This window comes from Vulpes lagopus, chromosome 21, assembly GCF_018345385.1.
Source record: "Vulpes lagopus strain Blue_001 chromosome 21, ASM1834538v1, whole genome shotgun sequence".
Classification (NCBI taxonomy): domain Eukaryota; kingdom Metazoa; phylum Chordata; class Mammalia; order Carnivora; family Canidae; genus Vulpes; species Vulpes lagopus.
Genome location: NC_054844.1, coordinates 43,397,486 through 43,417,006, shown reverse-complemented (window position 1 = coordinate 43,417,006; position 19,521 = coordinate 43,397,486). Strand labels below are relative to the sequence as shown.

The window sequence follows — 19,521 nt, the reverse complement described above, 5'->3', positions numbered from 1 at the left end:
TCAGCCACACCTGGGGGCTGCTCTGGTGACAATGACGTGGCCATTGCTGCTGTGCCTGTGATGCTTGGCATGAAATGACAACATCCCACCTCTGCCCATGGAGGCCCAGATGTGTCCGTCATCGCGCTCCTCAGGAAGCTCAATTGTTCTGTCCGTCCATGGCTATCTCCTTACATCCTCTGCAACAGAATCTGAGTCTCATGAGGGTCTACCTCCTTGGAAGATTCTAGGCCATAGGCCTGGCCTCCAGCTGTAAAGGAGTCTGGGAATGTGTATTCTGGCTTTTGCCCTAGGAACGTGGGGATCAATGTAGGAAATGGCCAAAACGTAGGAATGGTGTTCACAGATGTTGTGTAGACACAAATGACAAAAGTCCGCCACGGTCTCTGTTTTCTGCATCCTACCATGCTTGTTTTCACACTGAGCCTTGGCTCGTGAGCCCCTGGGCTGGGAAGCCTTCCCTTCTGTCCAATCCTGCCCTCCTCGAAAGTTTTGGCCCACGTGTCTTCACGAAGCCTCCTGCGTAATTCCCTGTTTTCTGACTCTCCACCTCTCACAGCACCCAACACACAGCACACAGTTTTACAGTCCTGCCCTGTTTGGCTTGTTTAGACCGTGAGCTCTTTGAAAACTGTCCTATCACATGGAGACTGAGAGTCAAGGCTCAGTAAACACTCCTCATATTCGTCCACTGGTTTCTCCGCGGTAGGCCGGCAGCTGAGCTTGCTTCCCTTCATCCCAAGTCACAAAGTTAGTATGATTCATGTCTACCCAGCCCCAAGCTGTGCGCCCATTCCCTGTGGGACTTCCATGGATAAATGCAAGTGGAATCATCATTTTATGGGGTTCTTTTGACAGGTACAAAAGCTGAAATTCTCTGCATGAGTTGCAGAGGAAGGTAGTTAACACTGATAAGGAAGACTGCCTGAACCCAGGTGGTGTGCTAGGTACTTTCTAGGCATCACAATGACCTTATGAGAGAGGCATCATTAATAATTGAATTTTATAGATGAGGAAACTGAGGCTGAGCTTTAAAAGCTGTGCCTATGAGGCGCCTGGGAGGCTTAGTTGGTTAAGTGTCTGCCTTCGGCTCGGGTCCTGATCCTAGGGTCCTGGGATCGAGCCCCGTATCTGGCTCCCTGCAGCTCCCCCTGCTTTTTTTCTCTCTCTCTGTCTCAAATAAGTAAATAAAATATATATTTTTTAAATTAAAAAAACCGTGTCTATGTACACCTGACCTAATATGATGTTGCATGTCAATTAGACCTCCATTAAAAAAAATTTAAAAACTAGTTCTGTTTGGCTTCAAAGTGCCTACTCTTTAATATTAAGAAAATGAAATATGGCCTGATTTTTGCAATACATTTTTTTAAAGATTTATTTGCTGAGAGAGAGAGAGAGAGAGAGAGAGAGAGTGCGCACTTGAGTGGGGGCAGGGCAGAGGGAGAGAGAGAAAGAGAATCTCAAACAGACTCCGTCCTGGGTGCTGAGCCCAACATGGGCCTCAATCTCACACCCTGAGCTGAAATCAAGAGTCAGACACTTAACGGACTGAGCCACCCAGGCACCCCTGCCATACATTACTTGAAACACTTGACAGATCCCGTTCATCCAGCTCTGTTCCTGTAAGATCCAGAGGGATGGAGTGATTGGCCATTTTTAAAAAAATTTTATTTATTTATGATAGTCACACACACACAGAGAGAGAGAGAGAGGCAGAGACACAGGCAGAGGGAGAAGCAGGCTCCATGTACTGGGAGCCCGACGTGGGATTCGATCCCGGGTCTCCAAGATCGCGCCCTGGGCCAAAGGCAGGTGCCAAACCACTGCACCACCCAGGGATCCCTGATTGGCCATTTTTAATGGTTAATGATGCTGAAACCCACAGGATCTAAACAGCTTTGGTCATGTTTAATCCCAGGATGGGGCTCTGGCCCAGCTCTAGGTTTGGTTTGTTCTTTAAATTTTTCTGAGGGAGCAAAGTGGAGGATGGTGTCTAAGTGTGGCCACCCTCTGGGCCTTGGGCTAATTTCACATGCCAGTAAGCCTGGGGCAGCAGCTGGGGGATGTCAGGGATCTAATTTAGACCTGTTGGAGAGGGGCTCCCAGGACTGGGCAAGAGGCAGACTGTAGGACCTCAAATGCCCAGTGAACTTCCAGCTGATTCTGTGATTGATTGATTTTTTTTTAAAGATTTTATTTATTTGAGAGAGAGAGAGCACGCTAGAGAGAGAGAGAGAGAGAGAGAGAGAGAGAGAGAGAGAGAGAGAAAATGCACAAGTGGGGAGAGGGACAGAGGGAGAGGGAGAAGCAGGCTCCCTGTGAGCAGGGAGCCTGACCACAGGGCTTGATCCCAGAATCCTGGGATCCTGACCTGAGCCGAAGGCAGATGCTTAATCACCTGAGCCACCCAGGTGCTACTGATTGATTCTTTTTAAATTAAAATATAATTGACATATAATATTATGTTAGTTTCAGGTGTGCAAATAGTGATTCCCAAAATATATACATTACACAATGCTCACCACGATAAGCGTCGTTACCATCTGCCGCCATGCAAAGTTACTGCAATACCACTGACTATATTCCTTATGCTGTGCTTTACATCCCTGAGACTTATTTTACTTCATTTTTAAAAAGATTTTATTCATTTATTTATTCAGGAGAGACACACACAGAGAGAGAGGCAGAGGCATGGGGAGAGGGAGGAGCAGGCTCCATGTAGGGAGCCCGATGCAGGACTCGATCATAGGACTCTGGGATCACGGCCTGGGCCGAAGGCAGACACTGAACCCCTGAGCCCCCCAGGCCCCCGACTTATTTATCGTATAAATTTGTACCTCTTCATCCCTTTCACCTATTTTTCCCATCCCCCGACCCCTCTGGTTGAGTGATTCTTGATTGATTGGTTCTTGAACTGTGAGTCTACAACATTTTTTTTTCTGCTGGAAAGGAGGACACGTTCATTTTACATGTATATTTTGTTAAATTGCACATTAAATTTGAGAGGTCTGGTTCCTCAAGTTAAGTTGGTCTTAGCTTAGGCTACCTCAAATGGAATTGAACCCACTTTTGACCGGTTTTATTTGGTTGTAATCCAGCAAAGGCTTAATTTATTCATTAATTCATCAGTTGATTAATTGATTGACTCATTCAACCAAACAACTTTTATGAGCACCTACTATTGGCACAGCACTGTGCTAAGAACCAAGGGATCCTCTACATTAACAAGATTGTAAACTCCTGGAAAGCTTGTGGCTTTATTCTGGGGAGGGGGCCCAGATGATGGGTAGCCTGGGGGTAACAAATGAGGGAGAGAAGGACAAAATGGGAGAACCAGGTCACAGGAGAAAATTTCATTTCCTCTGCACTTGGGTCATTCCCAGCCACACCCACCGTTGAGGAACCCCCTGTCCTTTCCTCCTTGCTCTGCCAATGCCGCACAGGCCACACCCTTAGCAGGGCCTAACCTGCAGCAGGCAGAACAAAAAAAGACCTGTCCTGGAGAGATAAGCGGCTAATTTGGCAGGCAGGAAGGCTTTCCTCTTGGACAAGCCAAGCCCAGTCCCTAAGCCTGTGAAAAACACCAGGCTGGCAGGTTCTCAGGCTTGTGGAGTCAGGCATGTATGGCAGTACCGTGCCTCTGGCAGGTGTGGCTTCCTGGGGCGAGTGTGGGGTCTGGATCCTGAGCCCACAGACTCCTGGGAGCACAGCCCTGTGACCCAGGAATGGTCCCGTGTGTCTTGTTCACCACCGAGTCTCTACCTTGCACAGTGCCTGGCACAAGTCAGACAGTCTGTAAGTATTGGTTGAACAGGGGGGCGGGGCCAGATGGCGGAGGAGTAGGGTCCCCAAGTCACCTGTCCTCACCAACTTCCCTAGGTAACTTTCAAATCATCCCCAAAACCTATGAATTTGACCTGAGATTTAAAGAGAGAACAGCTGGAATGCTGCAGAGAGAAGGATTTGCGCTTCTAACAAAGTAGGAAGATGGGAAAAAAATAAACAAGAATCCAGTGGCAGAGGAGCCCCCGTGAGGAGCCGCCAGGCTAAGGGGGGTGGTGGGAGCCACGGGGACAGGAAAGCCCAGCCCTGGAGATGTGGGAACTTTAAAAATCCACACTGGATTCTTCCCAGATGGAAAGGTGCTCAGCAGGGAACTGGGGGTGGGTGCAGGGGGGCAGTGGAGACTCCAGGTTCCTGGGGTCACTAACAGAGGAGGGGTGCCCTGGGGAGAGTGCACCCACACCGTGGGCTGAGCTCAGTAAAGGGCTGGAGCACTCGGCGGGGCCTCGGGAGAAGCCAGGGGGGCTCCGGGTGGAGGGGGCTGCATCCCAGGATCCTGTGCTCCCCCCCAGGACAGGTGGAGGCAGGGAGGGCCCAGGACAGTGAGGGCCCTCCTGCCACCGGGCGCCCCCAAGCTGTGCAGATCAGCACACCTGCCCTGGGAGCACCTAGGCCAGTGTGGACTGGGAGCTACAGGTGGTTACTGGGGGAGCTGAATCCAGAGCTGGAGAGCTGGCTGCTGCCACTGTTGTTCTTCTTCCTGGTGTCACCCTGTGCCTGGGACAGAGCGGGCTGCCAGGGAACAGGGGCCTCATCGGGTAAACAGCTCCCACTGAGCCGTGCACCTGGCAGGGGGTGGGGTAGCTCCCCCAGGTGCACACACCTGAGGATCAGCACAGCAGGCCCCTCTCCCGGAAGACCAGCTGGAAGGACAGGGGAAGAGCAAGTTCTTGGGCGAGCAGCGCTGGAAAGCTCCAGGGAAAGTTTAGGGATTTACAGTACATAGAACCAGAGGATACCCCTCCTTTTTTTCTTCCTTTTTTGAGAAAAACTCCTTTTTAGCCACTCTGTACTGAGCAAAATGACTAGAAAGAACTCATCACAGAAGAAAGAATCAGAAACAGTACTCTCTGCCAGAGTTACAGAATTTGGATTATAATTTGATGTCAGAAAGCCAATTCAGAAGCACAATTATCAAGCTACTGGTGGCTCTGGAAAAAAGCATAAAGGATTCAAGAGACTTCATGACTGCGGAATTTAGATCTAATCAAGCTGAAATTAAAAATGAATTAGGGGATCCTTAGGTGGCTCAGCGGTTTAGCGCCTGACTTCGGCCCAGGGCGTGATCCTGGAGTCCCAGGATCGAGTCCCACATCAGGCTCCCTGCATGAAGCCTGCTTCTCCCTCTGCCTGTGTTTCTGCCTCTCTCTCTCTGTGTCTCTCATGAATAAATAAATAAAATCTTTAAAAATAAAAATAAAAATAAAAATGAATTAAATGAGATGCAATCCAAACTGTAGGTCTTAATGACAAAGGTTAATGAGGTAGAAGAACAAGTGAGTGACATAGAAGACAAGTTGATGGCAAGGAAGGAAACTGAGGAAAAAAGAGAAAAACAATTAAAAGACCATGAGGAAAGAAAGGTTAAGGGAAATAAATGACAGCCTCAGAAGGAAAAATCTACTTTTAATTGGGATTCCAGAGGGCACGGAGAGGGCCAGAGGGCCAGAAAGCATATTTGAACAAATCATAGCTGAGAACTTCCCTAATTTGGGGAGGGTAACAGGCATTCAGATCCAGGAAATAGAGAGGTTCCCCCCCCCAAATAAATAAAAACCATTCAACCCTCGACATTTAATAGTGAAACTTGCAAATTCCAAAGATAAAGAGAAAATCCTTGAAGCAGCCAGACTTGAAGCAGCCAGACTTGAAGCAGCCTAACTTCTATGGGGAGAGATATTAGATTAACAGTAGATCTCTCCACGGACAGCTAGCAGGCCAGGAAGGGCTGGCAGGATATAGTCAGGGTCCTAAATGAGAAGAACATGCAGCCAAGAATACTCTATCCAGCAAGGCTGTCACTCAGAATAGAAGGAGGGATAGGAGCTTCCAAGTTAGGTAGAAACTGAAAGAATATGTGACCATCAAACCAGCTCTGCCAGAAATATTAAGGGGGACTCTGTAAAAGAAAGAGGAAGTCCAAAGAAACAATCCACAAAGACAGGGACTGAATAGGTATTATGATGACACTAAATTCATATCTTTCAATAGTAACTCTGAATGTAAATGGGCTTAATGACCCCATCAAAAGATGCAGGGTGTCAGACTGGATAAAAAAGCAAGACCCATCTATCTTCTGTCTACGAGAGGCTCATTTTAGACCTAAGGACACCTACAGCCGGAAAATGAAAGGTTGGAGAACCATTTACCGTTCAAATGGTCCTCAAAAGAAAGCAGGGGTCGTAATCCTCATATCACATAAATTAAAGTTTATCCCAAAGACTGTAGTAAGAGATGAAGAGGGACACTATATCATAATTAAAGGATCTATCCAACAAGAGGACCTAACAATCATGAATATTTATGCCCCTATTGTGGGAGCTGCCAAGTATATCAATCAATTAATAACCAAAGTAAAGACACACTTAGACACTAATACACTAATACTGGGAGACTTCAACACGGTGCTATCTGCAAATGACATATATTTAAGCACAACATCTCCAAAGAAACAAGAGCTTTAAATGATTCACTGGACCAGATGGATTTCACAGGTATATACAGAATTTTGCATCCGAACGCAACTGAATACACATTCTTCTCAAGTGCACATGGAGCTTTCTCCAGAATAGACCACATACTGGGTCACAAATCAGGTCTTAACTGATACCAAAAGATTGGGATTGTCCCCTGCATATTTTCAGACCATAATGCTTTGAAACTAGAACTCAATCACAAGAAGAAATTTGGAAGAAACTCAAACACGTGGAGGTTAAAGAGCATCCTGCTAAAAGATAAAAGGGTCAACCAGAAAATTAAAGAAGAATTAAAAAGATTCATGGAAACTAATGATAACGAAGATACAACTGTTCAAAATCTTTGGGATACAGCAAAAGCAGTCCCGAGAGAGAAATACATCACAATACAAGCATCCCTCAAAAAATTGGAAAAGACTCAAATACACAAGCTAACCTTACACCTAAAGGAACTGGAGAAAGAACAGCAAATAAAACCTAAACCAAGCAGAAGAAAAGAGTTAATAAAGATTCGTGCAGAACTCAATGAAATAGAGACCAGAAGAGCTGTGGAACAGATCAACAAAACCAAGAGTAGGTTCTTTGAAAGAATTAAGAAGATAGATAAACCATTAGCCAGCCTTATTAAAAACAGAAGAGAAAAGACTCAAATTAATAAAATCATGAATGAAAAAGGAGAGATCACAACCAATACCAAGGAAATAAAAACGATTTTAAAAACATATTATGAGCAGCTACATGCCAATAAATTAGGTAATATAGAAGAAATGGAAGCATTTCTGGAAAGCCACAAACTACCAAAACTGGAACAGGAAGAAACAGAAAACCTGAACAGGCCAATAACCAGGGAGGGCATTGAAGCAGTCATCATCAAAAACCTCCCAGGACACAAAAGTCCAGGGCCAGATGGCCTCCCAGGGGAATTCTATCAAATGGTTAAAGAAGAAAGAATACCTATTCTACTAATGCTGTTCCGACGGATAGAAAGGGATGGAATATGTCCAAACTCGTTTTATGAGGCAGCATTACATTAATTCCAAAACCAGACAAAGACCCCACCAAAAAGGAGAATTATAGACCAATATCCCTGATGAACACAGATGCAAAAATTCTCAACAAGATACTAGCCAATAGGATCCAACAGTACATTAAGAAGATTATTCACCAAGACCAAGTGGGATTTATCCCAGGGATGAAAGGCTGGTTCAACACTCGTAAAGCAATCAACGTGATAGATCATATCAACAAGAGAGAAACCAAGAACCATAGGATCCTCTCAATAGATGCAGAGAAAGCATCTGACATAATACAGCATCCATTCCTGATCAAAACTCTTCAGCGTGTAGGGATAGAGGGAACTTTCCTCGACATCTTAAAAGCCATCTACGAAAAGCCCACAGCAAATATCATTCTCAATGGGCAAGCACTGGGAGCCTTTCCCCTAAGATCAGGAACAAGACAGGGATGTCCACTCTCACCACTGCTGTTCAACATAGTACTGGAAGTCCTCGCCTCAGCAATCAGACAACAAAAAGACATTAAAGGCATTCAAATTGGCAAAGAAGAAGTCAAACTCTCCCTCTTCGCCAATGACATGATACTCTACATAGAAAACCCAAAAGCCTCCACCCCAAGATTGCTAGAACTCATACAGCAATTTGGCAGCGTGGCAGGATACAAAATCAATGCCCAGAAGTCAGTGGCATTTCTATACACTAACAATGAGACTGAAGAAAGAGAAATTAAGGAGTCAATCCCATTTACAATTGCACCCAAAAACATAAGATACCTAGGAATAAACCTAACTAAAGAGGTAAAGGATCTATACCCTAAAAACTACAGAACACTTCTGAAAGAATTGGAGGAAGGCACAAAGAGATGGAAAAATATTCCATGCTCATGGATTGGCAGAATTAATATTGTGAAAATGTCATTGCTACCCAGGGCACTTTATACATTTAATGCCTTATCAAAACACCATGGACTTTCTTCATAGAGTTGGAACAAATCATCTTAAGATTTGTGTAGAATCAGGTAAGACCCCGAATAGCCAGGGGAATATTGAAAAAGAAAACCATAGCTGGGGGCATCACAATGCCAGATTTCAGGTTGTACTACAAAGCTGTGGTCATCAAGACAGTGTGGTCCTGGCACAAAAACAGACACATAGATCAATGGAGCAGAATAGAGAACCCAGAAGTGGTCACTCAACTTTATGGTGAACTAATATTCCACAAAGCAGGAAAGACTCTCCACTGGAAAAAGGACAGTCTCTTCAATAAATGGTGCTGGGAAAATTGGACATCCACATGCAGAAGAATGAAACTGGACCACTCTCTTGCATCAGACACAAAGATAAACTCAAAATGGATGAAAGATCTAAATGTGAGACAAGATTCCATCCAAATCCTAGAGGAGGACACAGGCAACACCCTCTTTGACCTTGGCCACAGCAACTTCTTGCAAGATACGTCCATGAAGGCAAGGGAACCAAAGCAAAAATGAACTATTGGGATTTCATCAAGATAAAAAGCTTCTGCACAGCAAAAAAAAAAAACAAACAGTCAACAAAACTAAAAGACAACCTAGAGGATGGGAGAAGAGATTTGCAAATGACACATCAGATAAAGGGCTAGTATCCAAGATCTAGAAAGAACTTATTAAACTCAACAGCAAAGAAACAAACAATCCAATCATGAAGTGGGCAAAGGACATGAAGAGAAATCTCACAGAGGCAGACACAGACATGGCCAACAGGCACATGAGACAGTGCTCCGCATCACTTGCCATCAGGGAAATACAAACCCAAACCACAGTGAGATCCCACCTCGCCCCAGTGAGAATGGGGAAAATTAACAAGGCAGGAAACCACACATGTTGGAGAGGATGTGGAGAAAGGGGAACCCTCTTGCACTGTTGGTGGGAATGTGACCTGGTGCAGCCACTCTGGAAAACTGGGTGGAGGTTCCTCAAAGAGTTAAAAATAGACCTGCCCTACGACCCAGCAATTGTACTGCTGGGGATTTACCCCAAAGATACAGATGCAATGAAATGCCGGGGCACCTGCACCCGGATGTTTCTAGCAGCAATGTCCACAATAGCCAAACTGTGGAAGGAGCCTCGGTGTCCATCGACAGATGATGGATAGAGAAGCTGTGGTCTGTGTATACAATGGAATATTCCTCAGCCATTAGAAATGAGAAATACCCACCGTTTGCTTCAACGTGGATGGAACTGGAGGGTATGATGCTGAGTGAAATAAGTCAATTGGAGAAGGACAGACATTATATGGTCTCATTCATTAGGTGAATATAAAAAAATAGTGAAAGGGAATAAAGGGGAAAGGAGAGAAAATGAGTGAGAAATATCAGTGAGGATAACAGCACATGAGAGACTCCTAACTCTGGGAAATGAACTAGGGGTGGTGGAAAGGGAGGTGGGCGGGGGGATGGGGTGACTGGGTGATGGGCACTGAGGGGGACACTTGGCGGGATGAGCACTGGGTGTTATGCTGTATGTTGGAAAATCGAACTCCAATAAAAAAATATACAAAAAACCAAAAAAATATTGGTTGAACAGGTAGTAGAATTCATGTTGGAATTTCCAGTCATCTGGGGCTTGGGCTGAAACCAGAGAAGTGCCAAAACTGTGCGGAGCAAGAAAATAAGCTTTAGAGATGCACCAAGGTGTGGCACAAAGTACAGTTTCCCTGGGAAGTTTTCAAAACCAACAAGCAAGCCAGCAAGCAAACATTTCTCATGCTGAATTTTGCTAATGTCTCATCAGAGTGCATAGGTGCTTTTTTTTTTTTTTTAAGATTTTATTTTATTTATTTATTCATGAGAGATGCAGACAGAGGCAGAGACACAGGCAGAGGGAGAAGCAGGCTCCCTGCGGGGAGTCTGATGTGGGACTCGATCCCAGGACCCCAGGGTCACGCCCTGGGCCGAAGGCAGAGGCTCAACCACTGAGCCACCCAGGTGCCCCCAAAGCACATAGGTGTTAACTGCCCTTTTTCTCAGAAGACCGTCATGAACCCAAATGCCACTGCCTCCCGAGCTGCAGCCTGGGCCAGAGAGGGGGCCCAGGAGACAGATTTGTCATGGCTCTGAGCTTTGTTTCCGGGAAGGGAGGAAGAGAGGCATCATTCCCTTCCCAAGCCCAGCGCAGAGCTGTTCCATGACCACGTGTTGACCGCGGCGTGAACGGAATCACCCTTCTGTTGAGACACTTGCGCTGAGTCTTGGAGTGGGCTTCACTGTTTCCACTACCCAGACAACCGGACCCCCCGCAGCCTACCTCCCACTCCACTCTTGCCACAGCGGAGGGCAGGCAGGTGGCCGCTGAGCACCTGGCAGGGATGCGTGTGCCTCCTGGGTCCTGTCAGACAAAGCTAGGAGGTGGCTGTGCCCAAGCACGGGGCACGCCAGGCACCACTCCCGGCCACGTAAGCCTGCCACCTTAGCATTTTTACCATTTCAGATTATTTTTAAGGTGTGTTTGGTAGCCTGGAACAAACTTATTGCCTTGGAGGCAAACCCCACCCATGACTATTTGGGATTAATTATCTCTCCTTCGTTTGAGCCCAGCCACCTCCTTGAGGTATATAAAGGGATTTATTCTGCACAGGTCTTCAGTTCCCTTCCCTCTTCCTCTGACTCTCAGTGTCCTGCTTAACTCTTGTGCTTTTCTTTCATCAAGCTCTCTCACCATGAACAGACAAGTCTGCAAGACATCTGGTGGCGGCAGCCAGGGCTTCTCGGGCCGCTCCGCCGTGGTCTCAGGCAGCAGCAGGATGAGCAGCGTGGCCCGCTCCGGGGGAGCCAGTGGAGGGGCCTGTGGGTTCCGGGGTGGAGCGGGAGGCTTCGGCAGTCGCAGCCTCTACAGCCTGGGTGGCAACAAGAGCATCTCCATCAGCGTGGCTGGTGGCTCCCGGGCTGGTGGCCTTGGGGGAGGGCGTAGCAGCTGTGGCAGTGTCTTTGGGGGCGGCTATGGAGGTGGCTTTGGTGGTGGCTTTGGTGGTGGCTTTGGTGGTGGCAGAGGAATAGGAGGTGGCTTTGGAGGAGGGGCTGGTGGCTTTGGTGGAGCTGGTGGCTTTGGTGGAGCTGGTGGCTTTGGTGGGGCTGGTGGCTTTGGCGGGGCTGGTGGCTTTGGTGGAGCTGGTGGCTTTGGAGGGCCTGGTGGCTTTGGTGGCCCTGGTGGCTTTGGTCCTGGTGGCTTTGGTGGTCCTGGTGGCTTCCCCGGGGGAATCCAGGAGGTGACTGTCAACCAGAGCCTCCTGCAGCCCCTCAATGTGGAGATCGACCCCCAGATCGGGCAAGTGAAGACCCAGGAGCGCGAGCAGATCAAGACCCTCAACAACAAGTTTGCCTCCTTCATCGACAAGGTGATGGAGCTTTTACTGGGCCCCATTTCTAAGCTGGGACTTTGAGTCTGACATCTAGACAGCGCTCAGGATCAATCTCAGATGAGCCAGGCTGGAGGGGATGGTTAGGTAGAGCTCTAGGGTTCTGGAAAGACGTTAAGGGCTGATGAGCTTGCCCAAATGGTCACCTGAGTGGGAAGACAATGGGCCCCTCTTTGGTCCTGGATATCCCCAAGTCCTGCTTGTCTGGCTCCCTGCTCACATCTCCTGACCGTTGCCTTATCTAGGCCTTGACTGGCAACATATGTCAAGAGCCACGACCACCGGCAGGAGAGGGTCTGACCCAGAACTTGACATTTTCCAGACCTGTCTGCCCTTTCAGGGTTTCCGGGAGGCCTGTTGCCTCCATGCCCCCATGCCAGGCAAAGGCGGTGGATGCCCTCGAGAAGAGATTAAAGAGGCTTACCTGGAACCTTAGTCCTTGGAGGGCTGCAGACAAGCTGGCAACTAATTTGCACCTCTAATCGGCCTGGCCAGGAAGAGAAGGGTGCTTGAGCCCTCCCGACCAGGCTGGCTTACACCGATGGGCTCCCTCCAGTAGTGCTGATTGTGACATTTCAATTGTATCAGTTCCCAGTGATTCACATCCTGAAGGGCTGAGTGTCAGCAGAGCTTTAGGCGGAAGCTATGCCGCTGAGGTTCAAGCGCCTTTCTGCAGAGAGTAGACTCTAGTTTTGGAAGTGGGGCTAGAGTCCCAAGGTCCTTGGAGAACAAGTCCCGTGGTCATCTTTACAGCTGTGCTTCCGGGACAGGGGCTACTTCCAATTTCCCCACCTTTCTCTCCTCCTCCTGTAACTTCCCAACCATGCTGCATCTTTAGTGGCCCGACCGGAGCAATCATCTGCCCATAGCCTCTCCAGCTACAGTAGGGTACAGTAGGGACCTACCTTCGCATCCTTTCTGGGTCTTTGTGCTGGGGGATGGGGAGATTCAGACCCTCAGTCCTACCTGAGCCAAGGCCCCCCTGTTCCTCTGCTGCTGTTGCCTGATGCGGCTTCCCCCGATGCCTTGCAGGTGCGTTTCCTGGAGCAGCAGAACAAGGTCCTGGAGACCAAGTGGAGCCTGCTCCAGCAGCAGGGCACAAGTTCAATCACAGGCACCAACAACCTAGAGCCCCTTTTTGAGAACTACATCAGCACCCAGCGGAGCTACCTGGACAGCATCCTGGGGGAGAGGGGCCGCCTGGACTCGGAGCTGAGGAACATGCAGGACCTGGTGGAAGACTTCAAGAGGAAGTGAGTGACAGGGGCACGAGTAGGAAGTTGCCCCTGGGCAGCCCCGTCTTGGAGTCCCAGCTCTTCCTGCATTCCTCCTGCCGGCGGCAGTGGTGTCACCCAGCCTGGCTTCCTCTCTTTACCTTCACAGAGGGCAGCTGGGTTCATTGGGCTCTCCACTCGCCCTCCTTCTCCAAAGACAAGTAAAGTAATGGCAAGAAGGAGGAGTTTAGGGTTGAGGAAGCACTTCCTCGTGATCCATGTTGGGAAAGATTCTGGTTCTAGGGTCTGAAGGATGTTGGGACAACTCATGGTGTAGTGACCAACAATCCCAGTTTCCCTAGGCTGGGGTCTTCTCAGGACATGGGACGGTCAGTGCTAAAACCAGGCCAGTGTGCTTGGACAAACTGGAATGGCCGCTCCTCCTAACCTGTAGGGGGGATGGTAAGGAGGATGTGTTCAGCTAAGAGGGGCAGCAGAGGGACAGGGATGGAGGGATGAACTTTCAGAGCTTCAGACGAAAGCGGTGTTTATGACTACCTCAAAACCCAAACTCAGCTATTCCTTTTTAATCCGTACAGGTATGAGGATGAAATCAATAAACGCACAGCTGCTGAGAATGATTTTGTGACCCTGAAGAAGGTAAGGGCTGTGTGCGAAGTTCCTGGGGTCTGTGGGTACAGGTTTCCAGCTGAGCTTACTCCACCACCAAGGAGCTGCCGAGTTCAGGCAGGAAGGGTAAAAAAAGCAGAAGCCAGGTGTGTCGTAGTCTGGAAAGATCCCTAAAAGAGTCAGTTTCTTTGTTTTGTTTTGAACCATCCCAGATGGGAGAATCAGCCTTGGACAAGAACCAGTCAGTCCTCAGCCTGTCCCGACTCTTTCCTGCTACATGTGCAGTTTGTTGTTTGTTCCTTGGGGGGAATGAGGCCTTTCTGCTTCTGTCTTTCTCAGGACGTGGACGCCGCCTACATGAACAAGGTGGAGCTTCAGGCCAAGGTGGACGCCTTAATGGATGAAATCAACTTCCTGACAACCCTCTATGATATGGTGAGGGTGCTACCTCCTAAGGGGGGGCAAGGGAAGGGGAGATATTCTCAGGGCCCGGGGCACTTTGGTATCTAGGGCCCAGGAAGACAGCCTAGAGGTAGGGCCCCTTGTTGGGGTTCCGCAGGATGGACTGCTGACATGGGGTTCTCTGAGGGGCTGGGGGCCAGGGTAGGGCAGATGCAGCTTCAGAGCTGAGGCAGAGAACAACAGGTCTGTTGTTCAGGAGTCTTTCTGGGCCTCTGTGTGCTTGTTGCAGACGCCCCAAGAGTTAACAGGCCCCTCTGTGTTGGCAGGAGCTGTCCCAGATGCAGAGCCATGTCAGTGACACGTCCGTGGTGCTGTCCATGGACAACAACCGCAGCCTGGACCTGGACAGCATCATCGCCGAGGTCAAGGCCCAGTATGAGGACATCGCCCAGAGGAGCAAGGCGGAGGCTGAGGCATTGTACCAGACCAAGGTGAGAGTGAGGCACCTCTCAGAGGGTCTACTGAGGGTCTCAGGGGGGCTGTGGCCTATGGGGCTGCTGGGTGGGGAGTCCCCCGTGGTCATTGCGTGAACTCCTCTTGGTTCTGCTCTCTGGAGAGGTCTTTCTAACGGTTGTTCAGTTGCAGAAAGTGCTGCCTCTGGTGGAAAGTGGTTCCACTGCCCCCTGCCAGGCCACATGGGGCAGATTCTAGCTTGCTCAGGGACTGCAGGGAGGGAGAAGTACCACGGCAACCCAGGTGTTCTCTTCCCTGCTGCCTCAGAAGTGTCCCTGCTGAGACATAAACAGTGTCATCTGAACAAATGCTTACTAAGCACCTCAAGGTTGGGTGGGTGATGTCAGGGACGGAGAAACCCATCAGGCAAAACTGCATCCATACCCCATCTTCCCTTCTGCTCTCCAGTTGGGAGAGCTGCAGACCACGGCCGGCAGACACGGGGATGACCTGAAGAACACCAAGAGTGAGATCATGGAGCTCAACAGGATGATGCAGAGGCTGCGGGCTGAGATCGAGAATGTTAAGAAGCAGGTGGGATGGCAATGGATACGGTACCGAGACGGACTGGTGGGGGTGGGGGCGAGGATCTCAGAACCCCTGGTCTGGAGTGGGCTTCTGGGGTCATCTCCGGCAGCACTGGCCTCTGGGGAGTTCAAAGGCCAAGCCAGTCTAGACAGCGGGTAATCTATAGGGAAGATACCTCGGTGGACGAAGACAAGATAGAGGTGTCGGGGAAAGTGATGTTGCCTGGCTTTCGGATGCTTGCTATGGGACAAGCTATTGCAAGATTCAGAGGGTCTGGGACCCTCGTCCTAGGCTCACCTCTTCCCCCGCCTCTCCCTGCCCCAGAATGCCAACCTGCAGACGGCCATCGCCGAGGCTGAGCAGCGTGGGGAGCTGGCCCTCAAGGACGCCAATGCCAAGCTCCAAGAGCTGCAGGCTGCCCTCCAGCAGGCCAAGGATGACCTGGCCCGGCTGCTGAAGGAGTACCAGGAGCTCATGAACGTCAAGCTGGCCCTGGACGTGGAGATCGCCACCTACCGCAAGCTGCTGGAGGGCGAGGAGTGCAGGTGGGCCTCTAATTCCATCTTCTCACCTTTCCTGACCGAAGGTACATGCTGAGGGCCAGGTAAGTGACGGGGCAAATGGGAACGGACGCCTGCTGTATAGGAGAGGCCCCCCTCTGCCACAGGTCTCATCGCTTTCAGCAGCCCACTCTCCGCAGGGGGTGAGTGCACGCGCAGCCCGTGTGCACAGGGCTCTGTTACGGCCGGAGAAGGGGTGCAGGAGGGTGCTCATCGGCCTGGCTTCCAAATTCAGTCCTGGTTCCTGTTCGACACCTTCACCTACGAAAGATTGCTGGAAATTTGTTTGGTGACAGAGCTATCTCTCTTTTGCTTTCTCCTACAGGATGTCTGGAGAGTGCCAGAGCGCCGTCAGCATCTGTAAGTAGCCGAAACAACCAGACGGTCAGAGCTGATTCTGAAATCAGTGCCCTGAACTAACACAGGGCAGCAGCACCTTAGTTAAGAAACCCTTTCAGGGAAGTGGAGAGGTTCTCCGTGGGTGGAAGGGGCGGCGGGCCTGCTTTGGTAATTGTTCTGGGTTTAGGACACTATTAATAGGTCTGGACGGAATGGGGAATATTCATTAGGGGGCCTGTTAATGGGAGGAGAAATTCTGGGAGGTCTTCAACGGGATCATCAAGAATTGATTGTAGGAACTGCTGGAAAATTCCTAACGACTTAGCACCATGGGGCGAGCACCTTGTGTCATTAGAACGTATCACAGGGAGGACTAGGAGCAAAGCGGCCTTGGTGGCCTCCCCAGCATCCCGGGCCCAGGGGGTTGGCAGTTATGATACAGGGGGGTGGGTGCTGGGCCTGATCACTGATCGCTGCTCCTTCCTTTCTCCTGCAGCCGTGCTCAGCAGCGGGACATCGGCGGCAGGTGGCTTCGGCGGTGGCTTCGGCGGGACATTGGCGGCTGGTGGCTTCAGCGGCGGCTTTGGTGGTTCATCGGCGGCAGGTGGCTTCGGCGGGACATCGGCGGCAGGTGGCTTCGGCGGTGGCTTCGGCGGGACATCGGCAGCAGGTGGCTTCGGCGGCGGCTTGGGCGGCAGCTGGGGCGCAGGAGGAGGCGCAGGTGGCGGCTGGGGCCGGGCGGGCGGCCTCAGCTCGGGCTCCGGGGGTCGCTGTGGGCTCAGTGGCGGAGGCTTCAGCTCGGGCAGCAGCCGGGGCGGCAGCATCAAGTTGTCCCAGTCCTCGCAGCGCAGCTCCAGATGAGCGCCGCAGCCCCTGCCCGCAGCCGCCTCTCCCCTCCGCCCTCGGTGCCCCCCCAGCCTGCTCCCCTGCACCGACCCCTGCCCTGGGCTGCTCCCGGGGGGCTAGACGACCCAGGCCTCTGGCTCCTCCTGCATCCGGACCCCTGGCCGAGCAGCAGCTCGGGCTCCCCTCTGTGCCCGATTGTCCAGGTGTGGCCTCCGCCACTGCCCTCTCCTGCCCTTGGGGTCCCCTCCCTGGGGGCAATGGTCACCAGCCCTGATGTACATAACACACAGACCCCTCTGCCAACCGTTCTGTCGCCAATAAAGTGCATTGTGTTTCAATCCGGCCTTTGGGTCCTCCCTGGCCACCTGGCTCCTCCCTGGCCTGACCCCTGTCACCCTCTCCCAGCGGGCTTGCAGCTGATCCGCGCAACAGCTGGAGCGCTGATGCTCTGGCCTGAAGGCGGGCACTCCCTATTGTCCACTGTGCGGGATCCAGATGGGCGAGAGCTGGTGGTTCATGCATTGGTTGGTTGGGGGTGGGGTGGAGGCATGGGGGCCCTCACACTCCAGGAGGTCGTGTGGCCTCACAGTTCTTAGAGAGGAAGGTGGAACCTTGCGGACTACTATCTCCCCCTTGCCTTCTCTCTAAGAGGCCCTTGGGTTGGTGGGGGGCTTGGGGTCACAGGATTTCTTTCCTTGGCACTAGTCCCTACTCCAGCTGACATCCTGGAAGCCTCCCCCCATCAGGCTGCACCTGGGAAGGGGTGAGCTACTAGAGCCCCAGGACCAGGCAGGGATCTTCCGAGAGCCACCCATCTCAAAGTCTGACCACCAACCCCAGCCTGCTGGGGGTGCCCTGCAGAAAAGCATTCCGTGTCCATGAAATCTTTCCTCTTTGGAGCACATATTAGAGGTTCTGAGAAGTCTTGTAGCAAAGACTACCTGTTAGCTGTCTTTAACCCAGCATTTCCCACAGAGGCCTCTTTCTGGGTAAAAAACTCTTGACACCCCTCAGAAAATATCCTACATCTGTCTGCATGCACTCCGGGTCCTCAGGTTGTGTGCCAGTCATGGAAGCTTCTAGCCCCAGGAAGCCCTGATAAAGTATTAGTTGGCCATGGCAGTGCTGTCTGGAAGGTCATGGCTGAAAGAAACTCAGGGTCAAGGAGTCCAAGAGCTTTATTTGCAAAGGAGGAGACTGAGGCTCAGAGAGGTGCGGTGGTCTGCTTGGGGTCCTAGAGCCTCTGACGGTCTGAGCAGGGAGTGCACCCAAGTATCCCGAGTCTGGAGCTCCTGCCCCTGTCCCGCACCCTCCTGACGTGGCCAGCTGCCTGGGCACCCAGAGAACATGTAGGCAATGGAGTGGAAACATTTAGCCCAGCTGAGCCAAGGAAGCAATATTTCCATCCTAGGCCAAAGCTGAATTTCTTTCAGAGGAGAGAAATGATAATTAAAGAAAAACAGAAACTGGGGCTTGAGGTTCATATGGGGATGCCATGTTCTCACTTAGCAGAGCGATCCAAGGCCAATTCTATCTGATTTCCCAGGAAGACTCTTCGAAGAAGGGGAGATTTGGTAGTTATTGCTTCAACTTTGGGCAGGAAGGTGCCTTTCTGGCCGGCATCCTTTTGTGGACAAGACTAGACGAGTGAGACTCAATGCCTGCCCCAGTTCAGACAGTTGGCCGGGTGGGAAGGCGCCAGGCCAGTGACGGGACAGCTGCTTCCCCCTGGACAAAGTCACTGTTCATGAATTCCTTCCTGCAACCAATATTCATTAAGTTAACTCTTGGGCACTGTGTAAATGTTGGAGATATGTCGGTGAGCAAAAATAAGATGTCCCGAAGGAAAAAAAAAAAAGATGTCCCGCCATCGTTGCAGTAAGGGAGTACGACAACAGCAAAGGGAGCAAGCGAACAGATAAAAGAACTTCACGCTGTGATAAGTGTATGAAGAGGAGAACCTGGGGGCTGACGTGGAGAAATGGCAGGAGTTGTGAGCAGATCGGATGCAGGGTGGGCAAAGGAGCAAAGGTTTCCCGGTGGGAGCAGCTGGGTGGTGCTGGGGCCATCTGCCGAGGGAGGGGAGGGGAGGGATGGAAGGTTGGATGGTCTGAGGAGGTCCTTCAGGAGCTCGGCTTTGGGCAAGTTGGAGCTGCTCCCGAGATAGACATGTGGCCCACAGCTGGAGTGGTGAATGCGGTTTCGAAGGGACACATGTCAGGACTGGAGACTCAAGTTGGACGTCGTCTGCATAAGGACATTTAGGGTAGTTTCTGGAGCCCGGGAACCGGTGCCTCTCTTAGGTGGAGGGAAGAGAAGAGGGCCCAGGCTGAGCTCCAGCATCTAGAGACAGGGAGAAGAGAACAGTCAGCCAGGCAGTAGGGCCTGGTCCAGGTTTTCTAGAATGCCTACCCCTAAGAAGTCAAGGGGTTTCTAAATGGGCTCCGAGGGAAGCTCAGAACAGGGCCAGCCTTTCCGGGGACACTGTTCATGGGTCTCAAAGTTCACATTCAGCCGGTGGCCTCTTTTCTTTGCTGTTC

General features: G+C 50.8%; 1 protein-coding gene across 1 annotated transcript; it reads left to right on the top strand.

Moving 5' to 3' along the window:
- The first annotated feature begins 3,576 nt into the window (after positions 1-3,576).
- Positions 3,577-17,295, top strand: KRT3 (keratin 3). The gene is made up of 10 exons (XM_041736205.1): positions 3,577-3,798; positions 11,244-11,928; positions 12,982-13,202; positions 13,763-13,823; positions 14,133-14,228; positions 14,522-14,686; positions 15,117-15,242; positions 15,561-15,781; positions 16,122-16,156; positions 16,632-17,295. The coding sequence occupies exons 2-10, from the start codon at positions 11,254-11,256 to the stop codon at positions 16,994-16,996; spliced, it is 1,965 nt and encodes a 654-aa protein (XP_041592139.1). The 5' UTR covers positions 3,577-3,798; positions 11,244-11,253; the 3' UTR covers positions 16,997-17,295.
- Positions 17,296-19,521: the final 2,226 nt, after the last annotated feature.

Coding starts and splice junctions, on each gene's coding strand:
- KRT3 (XM_041736205.1), top strand. CDS start 11,254: ATGAACAGACAAGTCTGCAAGACATCTGGTGGCGGCAGCCAGGGCTTC. Junction 13,203..13,762: donor GTGGAAGACTTCAAGAGGAA/GTGAGTGACAGG, acceptor TAATCCGTACAG/GTATGAGGATGAAATCAATA. Junction 13,824..14,132: donor ATTTTGTGACCCTGAAGAAG/GTAAGGGCTGTG, acceptor TGTCTTTCTCAG/GACGTGGACGCCGCCTACAT.